The sequence below is a fragment of the Dryobates pubescens genome, chromosome 6 (genome assembly GCF_014839835.1).
Source record: "Dryobates pubescens isolate bDryPub1 chromosome 6, bDryPub1.pri, whole genome shotgun sequence".
Classification (NCBI taxonomy): domain Eukaryota; kingdom Metazoa; phylum Chordata; class Aves; order Piciformes; family Picidae; genus Dryobates; species Dryobates pubescens.
Genome location: NC_071617.1, coordinates 29,107,691 through 29,135,292, shown reverse-complemented (window position 1 = coordinate 29,135,292; position 27,602 = coordinate 29,107,691). Strand labels below are relative to the sequence as shown.

The following is a 27,602-nucleotide window of genomic DNA, read 5'->3' as shown; positions in this document are numbered from 1 at the left end:
TTCTTTCTTAATTTTGGTTAATGTTATTGTCCTGAATATTCTTTTGTCAGTACCTGCAAGTTTAGGAAGTTCATTTTTGCCTTAATGTCCTACTGTTTAAATAAACCGACCTGAATTCCAGTTGCTGTTAAAGTACATGTAGATTTTTTTTTGCTTAGCAACAGTAAAGCAAAGTAAAACCAACCAACCAAACCCTCCCCATCACTTATAAATGAATTTTTTCATCATTGTCCTAGTTTTGTGTGGACAAGATCACAGGCCAGCCATGAGCTGCAGGCTGTTAGCAGTTCTGAGTCAGCCAGGACTACTGACTTGAGCTGGCTCAGAGGTGTGTCCTATTCCATGATCGTTGCACTCAGTATAAAGGAGGAAGTTTGGTTTTTGTTAATTCAAAGTTTAAAGAAGTTCATACTAATTGATATTATTGGAGAAGAAATGTTATGTAATGTAACAGTTCATATTTCTTTTCTCAGTAATTACGTTTTAGAGGGAGTGGTCATAGATGTGTTTTATAACATAAGGAAACCTCAAATATTTCTGCTGTGCTAGCTCAATAAAGTATCTATCCTGAGTATAAAAATATGATGTTAAAATAATGAATGAAAATTAAATTGTTTTGCAGCAGGAGGGAAAAGCACAGTGAAAGATCAGCCACTGGTTTTCCATAATAAAATTAAGTCATCAGGTTACAGAGCAGCACCACGGTGAGTGGATATTTTGTCTGTTTTATTGGTGTATGATACTTTGTCACATAATAGAGCCATAGAGTCTCATGGTTGTGAAATTGATCCCATATGAAAAACAGATGTTATTCAGCAAAGTAATTTTTTTAAAGGTCATAGAACAGCAAAATATGTTGTTCAGCTTCCTTAAAATCTCTATTAGACATTGTTTCTCTTTCATATGATTAAGCTCTTCTTCAAGTTGCAAAGAATGTTTTAGAACCTTACATGACTGGATCTTGACCTTCAGAAGGCATTATCCAACACGGAAATCTCAGAAAGAAAAATCTTAGGTGCAAATTAGAGCATTAGACCATTAGAAAGTTATGTCATCATGTGTATATTATCTTACCTACTGACACTACTCATAGACATAAATAGTAAGAAGGAAATAGAATTGTTTTGTTTGGAATAGACTATTTCTGTCATGTAACACTTAATGTTTCATATAAGAGAGTCTGTGTTCTTTCTTGCAGAATGACCATGTTTTCTCCAAACTTGAAGAAAAATGAGGGATCAAAATGGAAGACCAGTTGTAAATGGTAGGTAATCTAGTAGCTAGTATCTTATTAAACAGATTATCAGAGCAACTCCAATTTTTATGTATGGAGATATTTTTTGTATTGCTTATTGTGATAACAAGGTGGAGTTTGCATTCTTGAAACACTTTTATTAGCTAGGTGTGCAGCTTAAGAACTTCAAGGGTGGGGTTTTTTTTTTCTTTCTTTTTTTTTCTTATATATTACAAGTCCATGGTAATTCCTGACAGTGATAGAAGTAATTTGAGTATGACAATTTAATATTCATTCTGCCTCCTACCTTGGATTTCATATATGTTTTCCAGGAAATATTTATATGAAGATGCTCAGAATAGCTTTTAAAGCACTTCAATTTCATAATTGAAATGAAAATATATTGAGTTTAGATAGCTTAATATTTTTTCCTTTCTTTCTTTGAAGTAAAAATAAAGAATATCCAATCGAAAGTTATCCTCCAATCAAATACAAGAAAAAGATATCTGTTGCTTGTAAACCAACTCCAGTTTTTTCAGTTCAGCATTCCGGTAAGTACAGGTTTCATAAATTAAACAATTGCATCAGTACACAGAACGGAAACCAAAATTTGTGTGACATAGTTTATTAAGACTATGGATTTACTAGGTAAATTCTCAGTAAACTTTCTGGCTATGCCACGTACTCTTTGATCATAATTTTTTTGAACTTGCAAAACCATGCAAGCTGCTGAGACACATGAGAATACATCTTTTTGGATGTATTCTTCTACTTCCCCTTACAACTTAGTAGCTTAACAATTTCTTTCACTAAGGAATTTTTCTGAGGCATTTACTTAGTGTCATTCGGGTGTATTAAAGCTGAAATTCTGTTTCAAAATAGTCAAAATACTCCTGTTGTAAGGAGGTGTCCTGTTACTGTTGTAATCTGTATTGTCTGGATAGTTCCAAGCTCTGTGATGTATTTTCAGTTGCAAATTGGCAACTTGGAGTTGCAGCTAGGAATAATCTTTCAAGTGGTCTTTGTAAAGTAGAAAATGCAGTAATTAGTATTCATGAACATCTTTAAATATATATATGAAAAACCAAACTCAAGAGGGTTTAAAGTTGCAATAATGAGTTGATGCATGCTTCCTTAGATTAACTAAACTTCCTTTTTATTGGAGGTGGTAGGACTTCTCTTGTTACTCTGTTAGAAACAGTTTTAGTCAAGAACAGATGTTGTGTTCTATTAAACAAGCCTCCAAAATTCTATGCAAAATTGTTTTCTCTTATTCTGTATGTACTTTGTGTGTGACTTATCTAATATACTTACTAACCAGCTCTCATGCTGAAAGTGCATACTGTCAAAACTTTAGGATAAGTGGGAGAAATCTGTTCAAAGACTTTCTGGGGCATGCTTTTTATTTTTTTTTTAATATTTTGTTAAGTACTACTTATTTTTGTGCTGGAAATATTTAATGGCATTATTTATTATGTGCAGTCACTAGCTCCTAAAGTAAATTCAGCTGAAATATTGTTTGCCAGATGCTTCATTAAAATATTTCAAATTTTAATTATTTGCTAATTTAGTGACTGGTTCATGTAATAACTGGTAGCAAAATCTTCTGGAATCTCTCCTAGTATATATGTCTACAGTGTTGTCTCACTTTAGAATTCACTTCTAGTAGGTGACTCAGATTAGGAATACTGATCTCTGATCTGTTTATATTGCCATAATACGGGGGAAAGTATTGTGGAATCTAGCATCCTGAACCTGCAATGCGGAGAGTACTTAGTGGATAGCAATGCATAATGTTGAAGTTAGTCCTGACTCTTATTCTCTCTCTTATTGTGAAGTTGCTCAGGAAATTTATGGAGGTGGTGTTCTGCTTTTATCTCTTCAAATTTTTTTCACCCTGAGCCTAGTAGCATCAATTTGAATCTTGCTCTTTCCTTACTTTCTGTCATTGCTATTTTCTCTTGCTCTGCTCTCCCTTATTTTTCTCATTGTTCATTTACCTACTTTTAATTTTTTTCAGGAAAAGATTTTTGACTGAACAAATATCACAAGTCTCTGCCATTATGTAGACATTGAAGAAACAAACCAGAATGACTGAGATGTGCTTTTTATTCTAATAACAATATGTCTTATATAAGACACAAAAAAGAGTGTGAAGAAGGTGATTTAAGTGACTGCTAAGAATTTTTTGACTTCAAATTTTTGTAGTACTTTTTTTTTTTTTTTTCCTGTAAAATGAGAATTTCTGCTTTGTGATGCATAACTGTTTTGAGTGTCAGGACAAAAATTAATTCCTACCAAATTCTGTAATATGAGTTTAATGTTCATACAAAGTGTGTTTAAAAATATGGAATTGGTATCTGGCTTGTGTTTTGCTAAAGTGACATGCAATTTTTATGATTGAAAGAAACAGCATATTAGGTCCTTGTTGCTTTCAAATATGTCAGTGGACATTCTTCTTTATAGGGGATGGAGAGAAGCTGGCTTGCGGCCTGGCTGACAAAACTGTACTGATATTTGATTCTGATCTCAGAGATACATGCAATGTTTTTTCAGGTAAATTTATGAGTTTGCTTAATAAAGAAAGTATATGAGCGAGCTTAACCTAAAATGTCTTAGTAATTAAAAGATCACCTTGAAGGTGAGGGAGAGGAATACTGCCGGTCTAAAGTATCAAGTACTATTTTTTTTGCTTGCTTAAAATAAATTATTACTAAGTTGTTCTTCTGTCAGTTGGCTCGGTTCTATTAATTTTCTTAGGGTTTTTACTATCTAATTAATTTCATTGATACCTTTCATTAATTGTCTTTTTTTTGTGATGCACAATCAGAAACGTAACCCACAATCTACTTCAGACTCTTAAGGTAACATAAGAATGCAACCTGTGCATGCAGCTCTCTTCAAAAGAAATGTAAATGTGAAGCTGTCAGATACTATGCTGTAGAGAAATAGGAACTGCAAGCTCCTGCTTATTTGATTCATGAATTTACCTATTAATTTTCTACTTTAGATGCCTGTGGTTTTTGAAGTGTCATAATGAATGTATTTTCTTTTCATTTAAAACCACGATGCATTACTGTTATTCAGACCTGAAATCAATGGTAATGTAAAACTTTTTCATGAAATGGCAATGATACCATGATACTTATTTTGTTAAAATTTTTTTTCCATTTCAAGACATCATTAACATCTCTGAATACAGCTGAATTACAGTTTTTATAATATGCTGTCAGAGAGAAGTGGCGTAGCCACAGCAATTTTGCTATAAACCTAACTAATAAGTTAGGCTGGGTTTGTTTCCTGAAGTACTCAGTTACAATTTAAAACATTTCTGCATTCCTCTTCAGTGTCAGCTCTTCAGGTATCTGTATCATATAGTGAAGTGCAGCCTGGAGAAGAGGAGACTCAGGGGTGACCTTATTGCCCTCTGCAACTACCTGAGTGGGGGTTGTAGACAGGCAGAGGTTGGTCTCTTCTCCCAGGCAGCCAGTACCAGAACAGGAGGACACAGTCTTGGGCTGCACCAGGGGAGGTTTAGGCTGGAGGTTAGGAGGAAGTTTTACACAGAGAGAGCGATTGCCCATTGGAATGGGCTGCCCGAGGAGGTGGTGGAGTCACCATCACTGGAGGTGTTCAGGAGGAGACTTGATAGGGTGCTTGGTTGCATGGTTTAGTTGGTTGGTTGGTTGGTTGGTTGGATGATAGGTTAGACACGATGATCTTGAAGGTCTCTTCCAACCTGGTCTATTCTGTTCTGTTCTGTTCTGTTCTGTTCTAATGTTGACCAGCTTTAAAAGCATTACAGCCAGCATGGCTTTTTTAAAGAAGCCTTTTTACAAAACCAGTGGCTGTCCTTCTCAATGTGCTTCAGGGCTGGGGAACTCTGGCTAATGCCTGCTTTGAAGCTTACTGGCCTCTTGAAAGCTAACTGGCATCTCCTTTGCTTTGGGACTAGGGGACCTGGAGTGCAGAGACTTTTAAGTGCTTTGCATGGCTCTTACAATTTCCCAAATCTCAGATTTTCCTAAAGTTTCTCATGTTTTTTGCTGCTTCAGAAAGTGTTTTGTAAGTTGTTTCTGTGTTTGTTTGTTTTCTTTAATGCAGATAATTCAAGGCTTCCAAACAGTTTTACAAAACTTGTGTTAAAAATAAGTACAGTAATTACATATGCGCAGTACTTACAGATGTACTTAGCAATTACGTATGCAGTTTTCTGGTGAAAATTCTACAGATATTTGGGAACTGAATTAAAATATTGATAAGCTATCATAGAAGATCTCAATTGCTGGTAAATTACAGGAAGTCTTATCAATTTTAAGGAACTCTTTTTTTGTACAGGAGTTCATCTGACTGGAGAGAAAATGTGCACAAGAGGGCAGCATAAGAATTTTGAATGTTTTAAGGCTAGAGGAAAATCGTTACTTCATGTAGACAAATTAGAATATGGCCAAAGTTAAACTTGTTTGAAATATTTTCTTTTTTTTTTTTTTTTTTGCCTTTTGGATCAGTATCAGTGTAATCTTAGATCAAGTTAATAATTATAGCTTCTGGATGATGTTCCTGGTTTTTGAAGTTCTTTGTAAGTTTCTAATCTTGTTTTAAACTGTGACACAACTGGAAAAGGTAGGAGCTTTGTGCTATTAAATAGAGACCATGATATTGAAACAAGGATTTTTTTCATCTAATAAGGCAGTCTTGCAGAAGCTGCTGTTGTGGCATGTTCACTGTTTTTGCAAAACCAGCTAGCTCACTAATAAAGGCCTAATGAATAAAATTAAAAGTTGGAACTATTGTCAAGGTCTTAAGAGGTTTCCAGATAATGTTTACTATAACTTTATTATAATACAGTATTACAATGTTTATTATAACTTTATTATAATACAGTATTAAAAAGATAATTTGAGTGTTGTATCTTAAATTGAATTTCAAGATTGTTTCTTAAAAATGCTCTTACAATAGATTGGAAAAATTAAAATCTAAGAATTATCATTTGAGACTTTTTTGTGTTTGTTTCTGTGGTTCTTGGTGGGAGAAGAAAATCAATAACTGATCTACCATGTAACAGTTTTAATCCAACTATTTGAACTTTGTATTTAAAAGATACTATAATGATAAGCATATAATTATATTAAAACAATACAATTAATTATGAACACATGTGTAAATGAAATAATTGAACTTTATAATATTTACATTATTAATAGGTCACAATGGTGCAGTTAATTCTGTTGGCTGGAGTCATGACAAGAAGTGGTTAGTTTCTTCATCAGAAGACAGAACTCTAAGGGTCTGGTCAGTGTGCAGTAATGAACCTGCTCTAATTCTGGTAATGAGGAACTTCAGTCAGTTTGGTTTACAGCTGATACTATTTTGCACTTTCATCTACATGTATTTTAACAGCTCTGTAGAGGGAGCATGTAGCCTGATTTCTCAAACCTACTGAGTGGTGATTCCAGCTGACGCTGGTACTGTGATCGAGGTGCTGTTTATTGACTTTAAATTAGGCTTTTATGATGATAATTTGAGAATCAAAACAAACATTGGTAGAACAGAACTAGTGGGCAAGTCAGGGAGTTTTACTTTTGTTTGCTTGGTAAATTCTGTTTTCATTGGCTCAGGTCTGCTTAAACTCATAGTCTGCTCCCGAATTCAAATGGATTTTTGGAATATGAAGCTAGATTGTATTAGATTCAAATGACTATAGATACTATTTACTGCCAAATCAAGTCAAATGAGACCTCTACTTTGAGATTAGTAAGTGTCACAAATGGGAAGGTCCATTACATAGTAGGTTAACCTACTGCCATATGAATGATCAAGATAACAGAAGTGATGTCTTAACACCAGGAATCTCAGATAAAAAAAATCTTCTATTGGAATCTTTTCTTAACAATTTTCTTTGCATTTCAGGGGAAAGAAATGTTCCATAAGACTGTACGTTTTGCACAGTTTTATTTTATAGATTCATTTATCTTGCTGTGTTGTGGAGCTGAATTTCATCTGTTAAGTTTCCATCTAGATACCACCAAGGATGACCTCAAACGGTATGAACAGTTTCTTAACAAGGCTGTCAAAGTACTTGTGCTGTTAGACCTAGGATTTTGAGTGGTGAGGTGGATATCATCGAATTAAAAACCTTGGACAAGTAGTAAAAGCTAACTGAAAAAGTATTTGTTCCGGCATAATAGAAAGAACAAATAATGTCAGGTTGTTTTTTGTTTTTTTTAATGATGTTTACCTTAACTGACAGTTTCAACTGTTGCATTGTATCTAATTACTTATTCTCTTTTGTCCCTGTTTCTTCATTTTTAGGCAACTTCCATGCACTTTTTACTAATGCTCTTCTGTTTACCATTGTGTGGCTCCTTTCTGACTTGGAATGATTTGTTTTATTAAATCATAGTATCATAGTATCAGTCAGGGTTGGAAGGGACCACAAGGATCAGCTAGTTCCAACCCCCCTGCCATGGGCAGGGACACCCCACACTAGATCAGGCTGGCCGGAGCCTCATCCAGCCTGGTCTTAAACACCTCCAGGGATGGGGCCTCAACCACCTCCCTGGACAACCCATTCCAGGGCTTCACCACTCTCACAGTGAAGAACTTCCTCCTCACGTCCAGCCTGAATCTCCCCACCTCCAGTTTCATTCCATTCCCCCTAGTCCTGTCACTGCCTGATATCCTGAGAAGTCCCTCCCCAGCTTTCATGTAGGCCCCCTTCAGATACTGGAAGGCCACAATTGGGTCACCTCTGAGCCTTCTCTTCTCCAGACTGAACAGCCCCAACTCCTTCAGTCTGTCCTCATAGGAGAGGGGCTCCAGCCCTCTGATCATCCTCATGGCCCTTCTCTGGACACCTTCCAGCACGACCAGATCCCTCTTGTAATAGGGGCTGCAGAACTGGACGCAGTACTCCGGGTTGGGTCTCACAGAGCTGCGTAGAGGGGGAGAATCATCTCCCTTGACCTGCTGGCCACACTTCTCTTGATGCAGCCCAGGATGTGATTGGCTTTCTGGGCTGCAAGTGCACAGTGAGAGCTCATGTTGAACTTCTCGTCCACCAGCACCCCCAGGTCTCTCTCCTCAGGGCTGCTTTCCAGCCAGTCACTGCCCAGCCTGTATTTGTGCCTGGGATTGCCTCGACCCAGATGCAGGACCCTGCACTTGGTCTTGTTGAACCTCATGAGGCTGGCTTGTGCCCAACTCTCCAGCCTGTCAAGGTCCCTCTGGATGCCATCCCTTCCAAGCTTATATTTTCTTATGTTCACAATTCATTATGTAAGGGCACTGAATGACTTTCACCTTCTTCTGTAGTGTACAAGGGAATTTTTTTTTTTCAGTTAGAATACATACTGATTTTTCCAGAAGATGAATTGATTCTTATTTGTGTAACTGCTTTGCTTATTTTACTGAACGCAAGGCTGTGTCTGGAAATGTAGAATGGGACTGCTGTTTGGAGATTACTTGTTTAGCCTGAAATGTTGTGGTCTATTATACCGATATTTGTGGCCTGCTTAGTTTTGATTTTGGCACATGCAGATATTTATTAAAATTTAAAATGTCATATCTGTATGAAACTATTTTTTTGGGTTGTGGTTTTTTAATCCTAGCTGCCCTCACAAGAGAGTTTAGTTTGTTTTCAACATTTTCAATGTACGGACAGGATTAGTGGTCTATGTGGATGGAAAATCTATCTGTTTATTCTCATCCAAATTAATTTTGTTACAAAATTTTTAAGTACAGTTCAGCAAAAGGTCTGTGGCTTTAATTTTTAATAATGAGAGAAGGCATTTTGGTTGGATTTGATTCCAGTAGGCGTTTACTGGTGGCCACAAATAACTTCGTTAACAGTAACATTCATTTGATATTTTTTGCAGGTACAAACAAAGAAGTTTTTGCAGACTGGTACAGAAATTTCCAATGTCTTCAACAATGGAGATTACCAGCCTTTCAGCAGTAAATGATTTCTACTCCTGTATCCTTTGTATTTCTTGTTCTCTTGGAACATAATGATGTGAAAATAACTTCAGTTAAAGTAATTCCTGTTTTATTCTTTACTGCTTGTTGTTTTTTTTTTTTAGTCAGATTAAAAGTACTGTGTGTCTTGTGGTATTGAACTTGATCTGTGGACATACTTTTAAAAAGGTTTTTTAGCACTAAGACATTTTTATGCTACTCATAGAGCACTAAATACAAAAGTCTTTTTTCTCTTTCTGTCTATATGCTGTTGTTCTCGATTAGTTTAGTTGAACTTTAACACAGATAACTGTACAGATATTGTTCTTACAGCTGGCAGCAACCGAGCATTGGAAGTTTTTGACCTCAATACAGGCTGCAGCACAGCAGTCATACCAGAAGTTCATACTAGATCAGTATATCAGATCTGCCAAAACAAGGTATATGCTTTACTGATTAATTTTTTTTTTTGTAGTACTCCTACAACTCCATCAACAAAGAATTTGGAGGCTAGAAATGTAATTACAGTAATTAATAGGTTGCTGGGGTTTTTTTGTATGTTGAGGAAGTTGGATGAGTTCGTAAGTCTGCATGATAAAGGTACCAAAATCTCATTTGTTCTCTAGTGAAATGGAGAGAGCAGCAAGAATGACCAGACAAGGTCACTTAGGGAAGTGTGTTTCCCTTTGCATACTTGTGCCAGACTGTAATACTTCAATTCAGCAGGAACCTTTCCTTATGTAACTTTTCTCTTCTAAAGCTGAATCTGAAGTAGTCTAATATATGAAACTTCAGAAATAGCAACCAAAAAAAGTAATTGCTCAGTAATGCAATAGAACAGATGACTTAAACACCCTCATCTTGCTCTTTTTTTTTTTTTTTCCACTTGAAGATGGATTTGATTGTTTGAAAGTCTTATGGTAGCATATACAACGGAATGCCTACTGTGTTAGGTTTGGTTGAGTATTATTCATTATTCCCATTTGGAAGGTTCTTGCTTCTGTGGGTTTAAGACAGTTCCTTATTACTACTTTTGTAGGGCTCTTTGTAGTTTTTCCTGAGAGAGATGATCTGGTAAAACACTTAAAATTGTGCTATTTCAGTAGTGTTTGTAACAAATATAGGCTTAAAGTTCTGTCTTTTTGCTTGGTCAGCTTAGTGGCTTCAGGCTATTTAATCAAGAAAAACTTTAAAATTGTGGGCAAGTATTCACTTGAGGGGGAAAGTATGGTACAGCAAAGAAAATTGAGATTTATTTTATTAAAAATAATTATGGATCAAAGCATTTCTTCAGTTTAAAAAAAATAATTCATAAGTCATGAAAATTGCTTGTGAACTATTTGGCCTTTACAGTAAACATAACTTAGTGCATTTCATTAAGATACTATGACAAAATAGACAAATGTATGCAGAATGCTCTGTGTAAATTACATCCTGTTTAAAGTGTGAAATATGTTGGAATCTAAATTTAGCTAGTGATGAGGGGTGGTACAATAGCAGCAAATCTGTAGAATGAAATAGTTATTGCTGAAGATCCAGTGCCTACACACCAAACTTTATGATGGCTTTGATTTGGACTGGCATCTAGTCTCATCTTGTGGACTGAGTGTGTATTATTGATGGCAATATGTATACCTTGAAATTCCCATGTTCTGAGACTGCTTTGTGATGCTACCTGGACAGTAGTAAGTAGGAACTCTGAGGAGATCTCTTAGAATATGATAGGAGTCTTTGTTTCCTGTTTCCTTTAGAATTTTAGTACTTTAAAGGTGATAAATTTATTTAAAAGATAGTAATTATTGCTGTGTCTGTATGACTTATTGATCTAGAAGCATAGACTGGGAGTGAAATAAACTTGTCATATTACTCATATGTGTATGTAAGCTGCTGCTAAATCAAAGTTTCTCTAAAGATACTCATAAATTATCTACATGATATTACAGAATTTTAGAATGTGCTGTAGAGAAATTTCAGAGGAACATCAAGCATTTAAAGAATTGGTTGCCTTGCTCCTGTCTAATTTTGAAAATCATTCTCTGTGGCCAGTTAAATAACGTTAACGTAAGTCTTCCATCTTTCAAGAATCTCAAAGCCATTGTTTTGTTCATCAAAATCTGCAGTGATTGTACTGAGGCCAGAGTAGATTTCTTTTTATAGTTTCTTCTCTTGAAATCTGTTCAGAATGTACTGGCTAAAATCATTGAGTTCACTCCTGCCCTCATTCTCCAGTGACCATAGGTAGTCAGATCCATCACTTTATTTAGGAGAGTATAGCACATCTCTTGTGGCAGTGGCAGTTATCAATGTCATGAAGCCTTGATCCAGTAATGGTGTGCTGAAGATGATAAACCACCCCACTGAATCATTATTTTCCATTGTTTGACTTTCTTCAGAAGTAATGTTTCGAATCTCTGACTGTATTAGGTTGCAAAATCAGACTTTATTTTTCCCTGAGATGTTCAATCTGCAGGCTCTGTACAGATGTATGTACCATTGATAAACTTGTCCTTTGTCTGAAGCTTGAATTATGCTAGGTAATCTTCGTTCATGTTAATACTTTATCAAATATTGCAGATGAATGTTGAGTACATAGCCATAGGTTGCACACACAGAGAATACATATGCAGAGTGTTGGCTATCGTAGGGTAGCAAATTGCTGCAGTGATCCCTTTTTTCAGGAGACATATGAATCTGGTAGTGGTTCTGTCCATTTTTATTGACCATTCTCCCTCTTTCCTGGAGAGAACAACAGTGATAGCAACAAGATTAGGCTTTGAGCTTTTCTGTCTTGTCACTCTTCTTCTTTTCTCACTGGTAGCCTCTGCATGACTATACTGCCTCAAGCTTTCTGACAGTTTGATGGAGCTCCAGAACAAGCAACTTATGGTTGAGGCCTGCACCTGTGATCCTGTCCTGCTTGACCAGTTTACCTCTCCAAACCTCTCCAGTTGAAGCTAGGCTATATCCCTATATCATTGTAGGTGCTCTGCCTCTACGGCTGAGTCTTCACTTCTCCACCTCCTACAACCTTTTCTTGTAATTAATTCCCTCCATCTAGTAGAATCTTCCTCCCATTTTGCCCCATAATGTTCAAATCATCCACAGCCATGTAGATTATTGTTCTCAGAGATCCTTTGCCCCAGTTGTCTTACCTTCTTGAACCTCAGTGTCTTACAAGGGTACAGAGGAGACAGATGCAAGTACTGGAAGAAACGAGGTTTTGGGGTTGTAATGACCATGAAAGAGGAAAAGGATGCAGGGAACTGAAGACAGCAGCATCAGTAAAGCCCACTTCCAGAAGATTAGAACTTCTGCTTCAGTACAAATAATCATAGAATCATCATAGAATGGCTTGATTTGGAAGGGACCTTAAAGGTCATCTAGTTCCAACTCCCCTGATACAGGCAGGGACACCTTCTGTTTGACCAGATTGCTCAAAGCCTCATCCAACCGGGTCTGAAGCAGTTCCAGGAATGAGACATCCACAGAAGCATCTATGGGCAACCTGTTCAAGTGTCTTATCACCCTCACTGTCAAGAACTTCTTCCTAATGTCCAGTCTAAATCTATCCTGCTCTAGTTCAAAACCATTGCTCCTTGTTCTGTCACCACATGCTCTTATAAATATTCCATTTCCAGCTTTCTTGTAAGCTCCCTCAAGGTACTGGAAATTGCTGTTAGGTCTCCCCAGAGCCTTCTCTCCCCCAGGCTGAACAGACCCAACTTCCTCAATGTGTCCTCACAGGAATGGTACTCAAGGTCATCTAATCATCTCTGTGGACCTCCTGGACCCTCTCCAACAGATCCATGTCATTCTCATTCTTGGGGCTCTAAAGATGGACACAGTACTCCAGGAGGGGTCTCACCAGACCAGAGAGGCAGAATCACATCTCTTGACCTGTTAGCCATTCATCTTTTGGTGCAACCTAGCCTTTTGAGGCTGCCAATGCACATTGCTGGCTCATGTCAAGTGCCTCATCAATCAACACCCCCAAGTTCTCTGTAGAGCTGCTCTCAATCCACTCATCACCCAGACTGTATTTGTGCTTGGAGTTGCCCTGACCCAAGTGCAGCACCTTGCTTGAATTTCATGAGGTTGACATGGGCCCACCTTTCCAGGCTATCAAGGTTCCTATGGATGGAATTCCTTCCTTCCAGCATGTTGACTGCACCACGCAGCTTGGTGTCATTGGCAAATTTGCTGAGGGTGAACTTGATCCCACTGTCCATGTTGCCAATGAAGATGTTAAACAGTCCCAGTACCAGTTCTTGAGGGACTCCACTCACCACAGGTCTCCATTTGGACTCTGAACCATTGATTGCAATGTTTCAAGAATGACAATCCAGCCATTATAAAACCCTTTAAATTAAAATCATTAGCACAGTTTAGAAAGTCTTCAGATTTTAAACTCATCTTTTAGTTCAAAGGATTACTTCAGAAATGAAAAATTCAGTAGTATAATGCTGGAGAAAAAAATGATTAAAATTTCATAGAAGATGAAGAAATAATGTCACTCAGAGCAGAGGGAAAGGAAAGTAAAAGGCCTTATCTGGTAAATCTTTAAAGACAGTAGTTTCCATGTTTGCACAAGATAAGAAGCTGCCCTATGTTACATTTTTATAGCCCCTCAGTTTAAGAAGGACATTGAGACACTTGAACGTGTCCAGAGAAGGGCACAAGCTCAACGAGGAGAGGCTGAGGGAGCTGGTGTTGTTTAGCCTGGAGAGGAGGAGGCTCAAGGGAGACCTTATTGCTGTCTACCTGAAGGGTGGTTGTAGCCAGTTGGGGGTTGGTCTCTTCTCCCAGACAACCAGCACCAGAACAAGAGGACACAGTCTCAAGCTGCACCAGGGGAAGTTTCGGCTTGAGGTGAGGAGAAAGTTCTTCACAGAAAGAGTGATTTGCCATTGGAATGGGCTGCCCAGGGAGGTGGTGGAGTCACCATCCCTGGAGGTGTTCAAGAGGGGATTGGACGTGGCACTTGGTGCCATGGTTTAGTCATGAGGTCTGTGGTGACAGGTGGGACTCGATGATCTTTGAGGTCTCTTCCAACCTTGGTGATTCTGTGATTCTGTGAATGCAGCGAATGGAAAGTATATATTGCTTTTCTTCTTTATCTGTTAGATGTAGGAATAACCAAATGTGTTAATACTATCCTGTTTGAAAAATCTTAAATTGCAAATGGTTGAGAGTAATGTATCTCTCGATATATCTACACCCATTACCAGCTAGTTGCATCATCATCTTCCATCAGGAAACTGGGCTTAAACGGATGATCCTGTGGAGGTGTGGTGGTGTTACTGCTACAGGTTTCTATACTGTCTTACTTTTCAAAGCATTTGCTTAGGAGCTGGGGGGAAGAGGTTTGTTGTTCTCCTCAGCCTGAGGAAATTAGTGTGAGATTTCCACCAGTTTTCCCACTTTTCAGTGATAGGCTGGTGTTGAGCGACCCTCCACTGTTTTCCCTCAACCTGTCTGGTTTATAGACCATACTCTCAGAATTGCTTGTGATATTTTAGCGCAGTGTTACTAGATCCAGATGATGTCACTAAGCTCCTTCTGACGCAACGAGCAAAGACTGTTTTTTCTATCTGTAGTAAATTCAGTCTAAGTAGACTGTAGCCATCTCATACCAAGCTTGAATAAGGCAGATATCCTGAGCTGATAGTAACAGACTTATATGGAGCTGCTATCCCTGGAGGTTTTTAGAGAAAGATTGGATGTGTCACTTAGTGACATGGTCTAGTTGATATGGTGTTAGGTAATAGGCTGGACTTGATTTCAGAGGTCTATTCCAGCCTCAATAATTCTGTGATTTAACCAATGATTTACAGCTTGACAATTTTGGTTTGATACATAAGATCCCCAGTGGGATATTAGTGACTGGAAAGCTGCCTGGTGGAAAAGGACCTGGGAATGTTGGTTGGCAGCCAACTGAATATGAGCTGGCAGTATGCCCAAATGGCCAACAAGGGCAATGGCATCCTGGCTTGTATCAGAAAGTGCAACCAGCAGGATGAGGAAACTGATTGATGGTAAGATTGTTGCCTTTAGCACAAGCCAGCTGCATGCTTTGGATTATATCAGTGGTGTTCATATGGAATTAGTGAATGAGATAGGGATTCTCTTGAACCATGTCTTTCTTGGGGCATGATTTTATATGGAAGCTGCAACACAGTTTAGACAGATGTTGAGAAGGGATTATGGTGGTGAATGAGGAAAACAATGGGGCATAGGCAAGTGATTTGTCTGTGTGAATCAAAATAGAGTTTGAAGAGTGTTTTGCAATATGCTACTTTTTACATTAGATTCTTAGAAATGATAGATTATCAAAAGATGACTCAAAAAATACAAAACTATAAATAAAATTCATCTTGCATATTATCCCAACTAGAATTTATTGTCTCCTACAGGAATATTTAGTGGGAAACGTAGTTTGAAGATACAAAGTATAGTATATTACTGGTTGAATTGACAGGGCAAGGAAGTAACAAATGGATACACTCCTTACCTGTGTTACTGTTGTGTTCTAAAGTAAAGAAATAGTGTGTGAAAGAGTGCTGTAAAACCTTCTGTGTTGGACTCTAGTCATTGACTAAAGAAAAGCATGACAAGAAGTTTCAAAAACTAACAAAAAACACACTCAAACTTTTGGTGAATACTATTCTTTGGAAAACTGCTGTCTCTATCTTTTACAATTCCTCTGTTTAAATTTATAGTTATACACAGCTAATGTGAGAATGTGTAGCCTTTGCAAAATCTGTGGCACAGTGCATTTTAGTTCATCTCTGTTAGAGCAAACTGTGGTAATCTACAGTTTAGGAAGGAAACCTGCTTTTCAAGCAAAGTAAGTGAAAGCTCCTACAGTCTCTTTAATGCTGGGTTCCCCACTTTGTCTTGCCATTTTGGGAATTCCTTTGACAAAATACTAGAGCATTTCCCAGCTATAGACCAGTTTTCATAATGAATAGAAGATTCCTGGCACTTAAGCATTGATTGCAGCAGGAAAGTTATGACGTAGTTGCCATCACGGAGACGTGGTGGGATAGCTCACATGACTGGAGTGCTGCAATTGATGGCTACAGGCTTTTCAGGAGAGATAGACAAGGAAGAAGGGGTGGAGGGGTGGCCATGTACATCAGGGAGGCACTAGATGCCATTGAGCTAGAGATTAGGGACAATCAGGTTGAATGCTTGTGGGCAAGAATTAGAGGGAAGACCGGTAGGGCAGACATCCTGGTTGGAGTCTGTTATAGACCACCCAACCAGGAGGATGATGTCGACGAAGCATTCTATAGACAGCTTAAGGCTGTCTCAAGATCTCCTGACCTTGTCCTTATGGGTGACTTCAACCTGCCTGACATCTGCTGGGATCTCAACACAGCAGAGAGGAGGCAGTCTAGGAGGTTCTTAGACTGCATAGAGGACAGCTTCTTATCCCAGGTGCTGCGTGAGCCTACCAGGGGCAAGGCTATGCTTGACCTCCTCTTCACCAACAGGGAAGGGCTGGTGGGTGATGTGGTGGTCGGAGGCTGTTTAGGGGCCAGTGACCATGAAATAATAGAATTTTCAGTATTCAGTCAAGCTAAGAGGGCCAGCAAGAAGACCTCCACTCTGGACTTCCGGAGGGCGGACTTCAGGTTGCTCAAGGAAACAATTCAGAGGGTTCCTTGGGAGAAAGCCCTTAAAAATAAAGGGGTCCAGGAGGGCTGGACCTGCTTCAAGAAAGAGCTGATGAAGGCTCAGGAGCAGGCTGTGCCAATGTGCCGGAAGAGGAGCCGCCGGGGCAGACGGCCAGCCTGGCTGTGTAATGAACTTTTAATTGAACTAAGGGAAAAAAAGAGGGTGTATAATCTTTGGAAGAAAGGTGAGGCAACCCATGGAATGTTTAAAGAGGTTGCTAGGGCATGTAGGAGGAAAATTAGGGAGGCAAAAGCATATTTGGAACTTAAACTGGCCTCTGATGTGAAGGACAACAAAAAGTCCTTCTATAAATATATTAATAGCAAGAGGAAGGGCAGGGACAACCTCCACTCCTTGGTTGACATGGAAGGAAATGTTGTAACACAGGATGAGGAAAAGGCAGAGGTACTTAACACCTTCTTTACCTCAGTTTTTACTAGCTGGAAAGAACGTCTACCAGACAGCTGGCCTGCAGAACTGGCAGAGGGAGCCAGGGAGCTGCATGGTTTCCCTGTGTTCCATGAGCAAGTGATAGGAGCTCTCCTCAGCAGCTTGGACCCCCACAAGTCCATGGGACCAGATGGGATCCATCCTAAGGTGCTGAGAGAGCTGGCAGATGAGCTGGCCAAGCCACTCTCCATTATTTTTCATCAGTCCTGGCTCACTGGAGAGATCCCAGCTGACTGGAAGCTGGCCAACGTGGTACCCATCCACAAGAAGGGCCGGTTGGATGAGCCAGGGAATTACAGGCCTGTCAGCCTGACCTCAGTGCCAGGAAAGATTATGGAGCAGGTCATCCTGAGTGCAATCACGCAACACTTAGAGGATGGCCAAGGGATCAGGCCCAGCCAGCATGGGTTTAGGAAGGGCAGGTCCTGCCTGACCAACCTGATCTCCTTCTATGATCAGGTGACCCGCCTGGTGGATGTGGGGAGGCCTGTGGATGTAGTCTACCTGGACCTCAGCAAGGCCTTTGACACCGTTCCCCATAGCAAACTCCTGGCCAAGCTGTCAGCCCATGGCTTGGATGGGAACACACTGAGATGGGTTAGGAACTGGCTGGAGGGCCGAGCCCAGAGAGTGGTAGTGAATGGTGCCACATCCAGCTGGCAGCCAGTCACCAGTGGTGTGCCCCAGGGATCAGTACTGGGCCCCTTGCTCTTTAACATCTTTATTGATGATCTGGACGAGGGCATCGAGTCCATCATCAGTAAATTTGCTGACGACACCAAGCTGGGCGCAGGAGTTGATCTGCTGGAGGGTAGAGAGGCTCTGCAGAGGGACCTCGACAGGCTGGGCAGATGGGCAGAGTCCAACGGCATGAGATTTAACACATCCAAGTGCCGGGTTCTGCACATTGGCCACAGCAATCCCATGCAGAGCTACAGGCTGGGGTCAGAGTGGCTGGAGAGCAGTCAGGCTGAGAGGGACCTGGGGGTGCTGGTTGACGGTAGACTGAACATGAGCCTGCAGTGTGCCCAGGCAGCTAAGAGGGCCAATGGCATCCTGGCCTGCATCAGGAACAGTGTGGCCAGCAGGAGCAGGGAGGTCATTCTGCCCCTGTACACTGCACTGGTTAGGCCGCACCTCGAGTACTGTGTCCAGTTCTGGGCCCCTCAGTTTAGGAAGGATGTTGACTTGCTGGAACGAGTCCAGAGAAGAGCAACAAAGTTGGTGAGGGGTTTGGAACATAAGCCCTATGAGGAGAGGCTGAGGGAGCTGGGGTTGCTTAGCCTGGAGAAGAGGAGACTGAGGGGTGACCTTATTACTCTCTACAACTACCTGAAGGGAGGTTGTAGACAGACGGATGTTGGTCTCTTCTCCCAGGCAAGCAGTACCAGAACAAGAGGACACAGTCTCAGGCTGCGCCAGGGGAGATACAGGCTGGATGTTAGAAAAAAGTTCTATACAGAAAGAGTGATTGCACATTGGAATGGGCTGCCTGGGGAGGTGGTGGAGTCACCATCACTGGAGGTTTTTAGGAGAAGACTTGACGGGGTACTTGGTGCTGTGGGTTAGTTGCTTGGGCGGAGTTGGATTGGTTGATGGGTTGGACGCGATGATCTTGAAGGTCTCTTCCAACCTGGTTTATTCTATGTATTCTATTCTATGTATTGCGGGAAATGGCCTTGAGGTTTCTGAGGTATTCAGCCAAATCAAGAATGTGAATGATGGGGAAAAAGAAGGAGGAGCTTTAGCTGTTTATATTAATTCCCTGGATAAAAAAAGTTTTTGCCCAGCAAGAAGGCCAGGATTTGCCAATGTGGCTTAAAAAATATATAAATCAGAGGTCTAGAAATAGACTGAATTTAATTACTTAAATGTACAGAGACAAAAATCTGTCCTGTTATGAATGACTGCAATTCCTACTGAAGTCAAGGGAAAGCATGTCCACTTATGCTAGCGCCAAACATAACTTTCAATTAAATATTGGAGCAATGTTTGATCCCTCCCTCTCCCCACTTCTATTTCCCATCCCCCCTGTTTTGTACCATCACAAAATTATCTTCTCCTAACACTCATAATGGATCTTATACCTGGAGTCTGTGACATAACCCCGTCAGCCTTTTCTGTTGATTCTGATGGTGGGTGTTGCTCCTGGACAAAGAACTCATGGCTGTTCTGAAACAACAGCGAGGAGTCAAGGCAGTGTTCTTTTTCTCTGACTGGGTTATGGGGGTTCCTCCACATGGCAACTTTCCTCTGCATTCCATTGTGTGTGTGCAGACAAGCTTTTTGCCATGTAACCCAATGAACACTTCTTCTTTGCCTTTTTTTTTTTTTTTTTTTTTTAATGAACTAAATTCTTCACTGAAAGGATGAGCAGACACTGGAACAGACTTCACAGGGAAGTGATCATGGCACTGAGCCTGTTAGAGTTCAAGAAGCGTCTGGACAGCGCACTTGTTCGTATGGTTTAGTTTTAGGTAGCTCTATGAGGAGCAGAGAGTTGGACTTGAGGATTCCTGTGGGTCCCTTTCAAATGGAGCTATTCTATGATTCTATAAATATTTAGTAATGACAAGAATAGTTATCTGATTTCATGTTTTACAGGGGTCATCCTTCAGCACTCAGCAACCTGAAGCTTACAATCTTTTCATGACCACAGCCCCAGGTGATGGCATCAAACTGTGGGATTTAAGAACACTGAAGTAAGGCTGGATTCTTAGAATTGCTATACTTGCTGTAATAAACCATTAGAAATTTGGACATGGAATGAGATCTACAGGCAGGCCATTGAAAAAGAAAATTAAAAGTTAATTGGAATTTACTAATTTTAATAGACCAAACAGCATACTAGTTTCTCATTTGTAATTAGTTATGTAGAAACCATTAAATGGTCAACATTTATCCTTTTTATCTGCCTTTGTAGCTCTAATTTTACATGTATTAATGTATTGAACTGAATGCTAATGGTAGTTCCTAAACAGTATGTCATTACTGCTAAAGGAGGTAAAATTTATGAACTAGCTTTTAAAATACAAATATAACTCTAACAGCATTATTAAAAATCATGTAGGTGTTGGTTTAAATTTGCATGATGTTACAAACTCAGGATAAAATCCTATGCTTACTCTAAAACCTACCAGTGTTGTACTTGGGAAAACTGGGAAAAGGGAGAGAGTGGTAAGGAGGGAATATTGCTTGGGAAAGGAAATACTTGGGGCAATCTCTGTTGTGTGGGTTAAAATGATTTGTGTTTAAAGTTAAAAGAGGTTTGGACAGAAGGATAAGTTTTTTTGCAGAGTATTTTCATATTTGCTTTGTGTGTATTTAAACATACATTTATTGAAAGATGTCAAATAAGTTTTCTAGTACTGAATTTTCTACGTAGGAAATGTTTATAAATACCCTTTCATTTATGTTCACATTTTTGTGGTAAGAATACATTAAAACTATAGGGGGCATACATGTTCCTGCCAAAAACATTTGCTGTATTTCCTGAACTGAATGTCAGAAAGTAATGAAACTAGAGGCTGCTGTGGTTGGAATCTTTTACTTTCTTATGTTTTTCTAATAAGGTGCTCAAACTGTGTTGCTGACAAGTAATGAAAAAGTAGAAAGCTTTTCACAGATCACTTATCTCTCTCTCTCTTTGTTTCTAAATACTAATGTAAGTAAAGCAGGTGAATGGTAAAATAGTTAAATTGTAAAATCTGGGCAGTCAGTTAAAAGGATATGTCCTGGGAAGAGGGAAATAATTTATGTATGTTCTTGCTTTATATTTAATTTGGCAGAGTTGATGCATGCTAGTGTCCACTGAGTTCTATTAGCCAAACTTCAAAAATGTAACTCAAGTTCTTAATGACATATTTTAAAGGTGTTTATACTAGGGACTATGTATATATGTGTTTGTTAACCATTACCCAGTGATCAATGGTAGTAACTGTTATGGAGAAGAGATAAAATAGATCATTATTGTTTACTTTTTAGTAACTTTCAGGGGAAAAACCCCAAATCTTCCAGTTTTTAAAAAGAAAACTTCCTCTCACAGTTCAGACCAGAGATTGATTCTTCTGTATTTTAAAATCTATTCTTGAGTTCTCATAAGGAATAGAAGTGTTCACTTTTTCCTAATGTGTTCACCAGGTGTTTTTCACATAAATTTGAAATGACTGTGAGTTTGGAAAGCTCTTTCTGGACTTGGAACAAGTTTCCACTCAAGTGTTAGGTCTAATGCACAGTTACAGACTGAACACTTTTATTTTGTTTGGGTTTTTTTTTTTTGTTCATAGGTTTTGTCCAATCAAATCTAATCCATCCCTTGCACTTTTGGGTGCTTATAGGAGAGATTAGCTCCTAAGCAATCTTATGATGGGTCAGTACCTTTTAATCTCAAAGTTGTTGATTTGGAAAATTAGTGCATCAGCCATTACAGTGTTTTGAATGGTCCCTCTGGAGTGAACTCTCATTGTTTCTGCTTTGGGTTTGCCAGAATAGAGTTTACTTAGTGAAATCTTTGTCCAGTATCCTTGAAATATAGGGAAGGTAAGTCCATCTTCACATTCATACTGTTGGCAGTTTTGTGGATTATAACACTAACTGCAAGATTTCAATTTTATTGTTTGTTGATTTTATTCTGAATATTTGCCCTAGACACCCATAGTGAAAACTGGTTTGCTTTAATCCCCTTAATAAATTCTATCCCTAATTACTTTAATGATACTGGAAAGTATGAAATTCCGATTAAATAAGGGGAAAAAAAGAGCATGATGCTCCTGAAAGCTTCAGTGCACAGGAAACAATTTTCAGAATACCTGCTCACACTCTTCTCCAGGTCTCTTAGTGATTTCTTTATCCATTTTTTTTGATGGTTCCTTTTTTTTTTCATTCTTCTGACTGAGGACTCATAACACTGTGATCAGATACTTTTTTGATCTTCGCTTGTGCTAACTTTTCAGATGTGTTGTCCTTGCCTGCAGGTTCATAGATTTTGAATATATCTGGGTGTTTTTTATTTCTTTCTCTAAGTTCCACAAGACATTTTCCATTCAGGCTGCATTATCAAACAATTTTTTTTTCTTCCCAGTGAAAATTCATTTGTCTTTTCTTTTTTTCTTGAAGTTGGTGAGAGCATTCTGCAACTTCCATTTTCATGATCTTGACTTTGGATAAAGCTGTGAATCTGTCTCTTTCAGTATTGATGATCTGGAGCTATTCCAAGATTGCTTCAAAGTGCCAGAAAGTCTTATGGGTTCCTCTGAAGGTGTTACAAGAAAAGATATTTTAACTTTCTGATGTAGTCAGCCAACCTCACACAGCCAGGTCATCTTGCCAATATGTGAGGGAATCTTGGACATCACTAGTGACTTTTGGATTTACTCAGATTCCTGCTTCATTTGCTTTGAAATGTATAGATTTGTAAAGCTTCATCTGAAGATTTTGGATGTTCTTATACTTCTGCTGTGTTCTCCTCTTTTATAACTGTATCTAAGACAAACTCCAGACAATCTACAAAGCAGGCTTATGAATAAAGAACCAAGGAGAATAGATGTCTTTTTCTGAAGAAGAATCAACTCTGCCTTCCCTTGGAGGTTGGGATATTGAACTATGAAGTTTTATAAATAGATGCATTATGATAAGATAATTATTTTTGACCAGGTTCCAAGACATTGAGAAGAACAATTTAAGTCTATCTTTTCTAAAAGAATGGCTGCTTGGGGAACTGGTGAAAATACTTTCTCTTGAGTCCCAGATGGAAGCAGTGAACATGTGACAGTTTTTAATTCTTTCTTACCTCTCTGTATCCATTCACTTTGTCATTTTCTCCCACTTTTAGATTAGATGTTTCTGTGCATTAAAACATCCAGAAGAAATGAAATTTCTTTCATTCGTTATGTTAGGAGAAACTATCAATTCAAAGTGTTACCCTTTTGAGTTTGTTAAATGCACTTAGAATAGTGACAGAGCAGTTGTAGCACTAGCTCACATTCACTGGCAAAATTAAAAGAATGCTCTCATCTTCATGACTGGCTGATACTGAGAAAAATCGTTTGTCCAGGTTTCCTCAGCACTTTGCTGTTTCCCATGCCTGATTAATTCCAAAGAGGCACTTTCCTAAGAAGGGCTCTAGAATATGTAGTGAAAGCTTTTCTTTTCCAAGGTATATTTCAGATGTTCTACGATGTTTTTCTGCACTAATGTGGACCTTCCTTTCTCATCAGTAAAATGTGGTTAATTTCATGGTGCAGTAAAGCTTCGTCCTTTTTTGTGATGATGATTGTATAGCCTAGCTTGGTCTGTGGTTTTGCAAGTGTATCTTCAGTCAAGTTACATACTGCACTTGAGGCACCTGTGTGCACCACTGGGCCTTAATTGCCTTGACCAGCCTTGGGCCCCAACCTGTGCACTTTCTGCTCCTTGCATCAGGCACTCAATTTGGGCTCAGGCCTGGACATTTGGTCTGTCTGAACCATGTTGCTGGTGTACGCTTTTCAAATCCTGCCTTTGCTGTGGTTTTGTGCATGGGCTTTGACCTATCTTGTAGGTAGTTTGCTTTGAGCTCTGTTTCCAGTGGACCTATGTTGCAGTCTTGCCTCCAACCCTGTATCAGGTCTAGCTGTTTCTCACTGGCCTCCCAGGACTGACTCTGAACCTGGTTCTTCACTTTTTCTGGAACTGTCAATGCACCTTGTTTTCAGCACGCTACTATGCCCACCTAATTCAGATGCAGAGGAAAGGGGCTTTGTCAGTTATGATGCTATGCCATGATCCCTGTTTGACATCTCACTCATTGTCCCTTTTGTAGCAACCCTGCTCTTGCTGCACTCTGACATACATCCAAAATATGTAAGGTGCATAGATCTGGAAAAAGCATACTAAAAAATGTGTTTTGATGGGTTTTATTTTGTTTCTGTTACAAAAGGGTTAATGGTAATTATAGTGATAGTTATGAAGAGTGTGATCTATGTAGTTTGAGCTCAAAAGCTGCTCACTTGAAAGTAATTCCTTCCACTTCTGAAATGGATAGTGGCATAGCATGTCCAGAGAAGGGCAATGAGACTAGTGAAGGGCCTGGAGCACATGGCCTATGAGGAGCATCTGAGGGAGCTGGTGTTGTTCTGTCCAGAGAAGAGGAGGCTGAGGTGAGATCTCCTCGCTCTCTATGCCTACCTGAAGGTGTAGCATACAGAGGCACTGACCTCTGCAGCATCTTAGAAGGAGGGGCTGGGCGCCATGGATAGCTCAGAGAAAGGGCAGGGTCCAACGTTATTGTGAGAACACACGGTTTATGTATATATTTCTGCTGCAGAACAGAACAAGCATGAGTCTAGCAGTACTTTTCCATGTCAGCATTATCTGAACAGTGATTAGCTAAGCAATTCAAAACTTCTAATCTACTAATGAAAGCTGAAGACAACATGAAAACACCAGATGTCCATTATCTGTCTCCTACCCTAGTTCCGCCCAAGGCCTCTTTGTAATTACAGTATGTACTTTGTTGTCAGCAAACTGTGTAACAGGTTCTGAGGCAAAAGCAATTAACTCTTTCTCTTCATTCCTCACATGAAGGGAGGTTTGAGTGAGGAGGGAGCTAGCCACTTCTCCTTCATGTCAAGCAACAGGACTAGAGGAAATGGTTTCAAGCTGTGCCAGGGAAGGTTCAGGCTGGATGCTAGGAAATATTTCTTCACAGAGAGGGCTATCAAACATTGGAATGGTCTGCCCAGGGCAGTGGTGGAGCCGCCATCCTTGGAGGTGTTTAAGCAGTGTGGGGACATGGTTTAGGATTGATCCTAAACTGGGTTTGACTGGATGATCTTTGAGATCTCTTCCAAAGAGATGTTTTCTGTGTTAGGCAGTGTATTCACAGCTCTGTAATGTATTAAAGAGATTAAGATAAAGTGAGGTGAATATCTCTGTGCAGGGAAGCCATGCACTGACAAATTTGCTAGATTGTGAACACACTATATGATTATGATGATCACTGAAGCTAGGTGAATAACTGAAGAAAGACAGAATTTTTTTGTGGAGGTTATCCCATAGAATCTCTTTTGTGGCAGTGAAGAGCTGTTCAGGTCTTTTCAAGTTCTAAGACATGAAAAAATACTAATTTTTGCTCTTATCAGTTATTGCTTTCCTTTTGAAAAAAGAACATATCCTTGAACAAGGTCGTGGAAGAGATCCTCCTGAAGGCCTTGCTAAAGTATATAGAAAGCAAAGAAGGTCATGGTTAACCAAGGGTTAATCATGCTTTACAAATTTGGTGGCTTTCTATGAGACAACATCAGTGGATAAGGGAAAAACAACTGATGTCATCTACCTGGACTTGTGAAAAGAATTTGACACTTACACATGACATTCCAGTCACCAAATTGGAAAAGCATGGACTTGAGGGGTTGACCACTCGCTGGATAAGGAATGGGCTGGATGGCTGGACTCACAAGACTTGTGATCAATGGCTCAATATCCAAATGGATCCTTCAGGGATCAGTACTGGGACTAGTCCTGTTTAACATCTTTGTCAGCTATATGGACAGCAGAATTGAGTGCACCCTCAGCAAGTTTGTAGATGACACCAAGCTGTGTGGTCCCATTGACATGCTGGAGGGAGCCATCCAGAGGGACTTGGACAGGAATGAGAGGTGGGCCCAAGCCTACCTTATAAAGTTCAACAAGGCTAAGTGCAAGGTCTCACATCTAGGTTGGGGCAATTCCAAGCACAAATACAGGCTGTGTGAGAAGTGGCTTGAGAGCAGCCTTGAGGAGAAGGACTTGGGGGTGTCAGTTGATGGAAAAACTTAACACAATCCATCAATGTGCACTTGCAGCCCAGAAGGCCAACCATATCCTGGGATGCAATAAAAGAAGTGTGATCAGCAAGACAAGAAAGGTGATCACCCCCCTATTCTGCTCCTGTGAGACCCTACCTGAAGCACTGCACCCAGTTCTGTTGCCCCTAGCATAAGAATGACATTGAACCACAGGAGTAGGTCCAAAGGAGGGCCACAAAGTTGATGAGAGGGCTGAAGCACCTCCCCTATGGGGACAGGCTTAGAGAGCTGGGGCTGTTCGGCTTGGAGAAAAGGTGGCTCTGGGGAGATGTTACAGCAGCCTTCCAGCACCTGAAGGGGGCCTACAAGAAAGCCAGGAAGGGACTTTTTATGAGGTTTTGTAGTGATAGGACAAAAGGGAATGGGTTGAAGCTTGAGAAGGGTAGATTTAGATTGGATATTAGGAAGAAATTCTTTACAGTGAAGGCTAGTGAGACACTGGAACAGGTTGTGCAGGGAAGTCATGCAAGTTGTTGCAACCAAAAAAAAAAAAAAAGGCACATTTTGGAATATAGTCTAAAAGCTGTACAATGGAGAACATAGGCAGAACTTGGATGTTTGCTGTCCCATGCAATTACCAGATGTTTGTCATGGTAACCCCTGAGAAACTCTGACCAGAAATGCTGGAGAGCATGTCATCTGGCCACGTATAACTTACAATGCCCCAAATGTTTGATCACCACCTGTTGCTTCTTTAAAAAAAAAGGCATAAAACCCAACACCATGAAATAAGAGAAGTAAAATAAGCGAAATAAGGGTGTCCTTGTATTGTTGATAAGTTGTAAATATATGTAAAGGTATTTTGTATATGTCTTATCACCATATATCATTTCATGTTTAGGTCACTTTTTGTAAATATAGCTTCATTTTGCTTCCAAATATTTTCTGAGCTAGTCTGGTGATTTATTCTGGAGGTAACCCTCCATTTTGGGAGGGGACTCTCATTTGCTTTTTTTTTGGGGGGTCTCTCAGTTTGGATTATTTACAACAGTTGTACAGCAGAACCAGCCTGAGGTGGAACATCTTACTGTACACTCGATGTAGTTTTGTGTTATAGGTAAATACCTGTTGTCCATGAAGGTTCAGAGGCTCTGTAAAATGATGTATCTTCATGCACTCAAGTGTCATCTTTTTATGCTTTACTAAATGTAGTCATTGAATCAGTCAAAGTAATGCTTTTATTTAAGTTGCCTCTGATGAATGAAATCAACTTGGCATTCAGTGCATTCCTACACATACACGCATAAGACAGAACGCCAAGGTAATAAAAATGTAGACATTTCTGCACAAGGGTTCAGTTAGTAAAATTAAGACAGCATCTTATTACACCGACCAAAGGAAAAAAATGTACATCACAAATGTTGGCTGAGATGTTACTCTTTCAAATTTGTCCCTGTACCTAGCATACTTTGAAAAAAAAAAAAAAGATTACATGATACCTGTATTATGGTGGG

At 39.5% G+C, this 27,602-nt stretch overlaps 1 protein-coding gene across 1 annotated transcript in view; it reads left to right on the top strand.

The window, feature by feature from the left end:
• WDR27 (WD repeat domain 27) overlaps positions 1-27,602 on the top strand; it is a 96,953-nt gene that overhangs the window by 16,171 nt on the left and 53,180 nt on the right. The window contains exons 13-21 of the mRNA XM_054162474.1: positions 626-704; positions 1,199-1,264; positions 1,682-1,785; positions 3,701-3,790; positions 6,439-6,560; positions 7,145-7,278; positions 9,112-9,209; positions 9,509-9,630; positions 19,928-20,025. Of these exons, the coding sequence (XP_054018449.1) occupies positions 626-704; positions 1,199-1,264; positions 1,682-1,785; positions 3,701-3,790; positions 6,439-6,560; positions 7,145-7,278; positions 9,112-9,209; positions 9,509-9,630; positions 19,928-20,025 (913 nt within the window). The remainder of the gene's footprint in view (positions 1-625; positions 705-1,198; positions 1,265-1,681; positions 1,786-3,700; positions 3,791-6,438; positions 6,561-7,144; positions 7,279-9,111; positions 9,210-9,508; positions 9,631-19,927; positions 20,026-27,602) is intronic.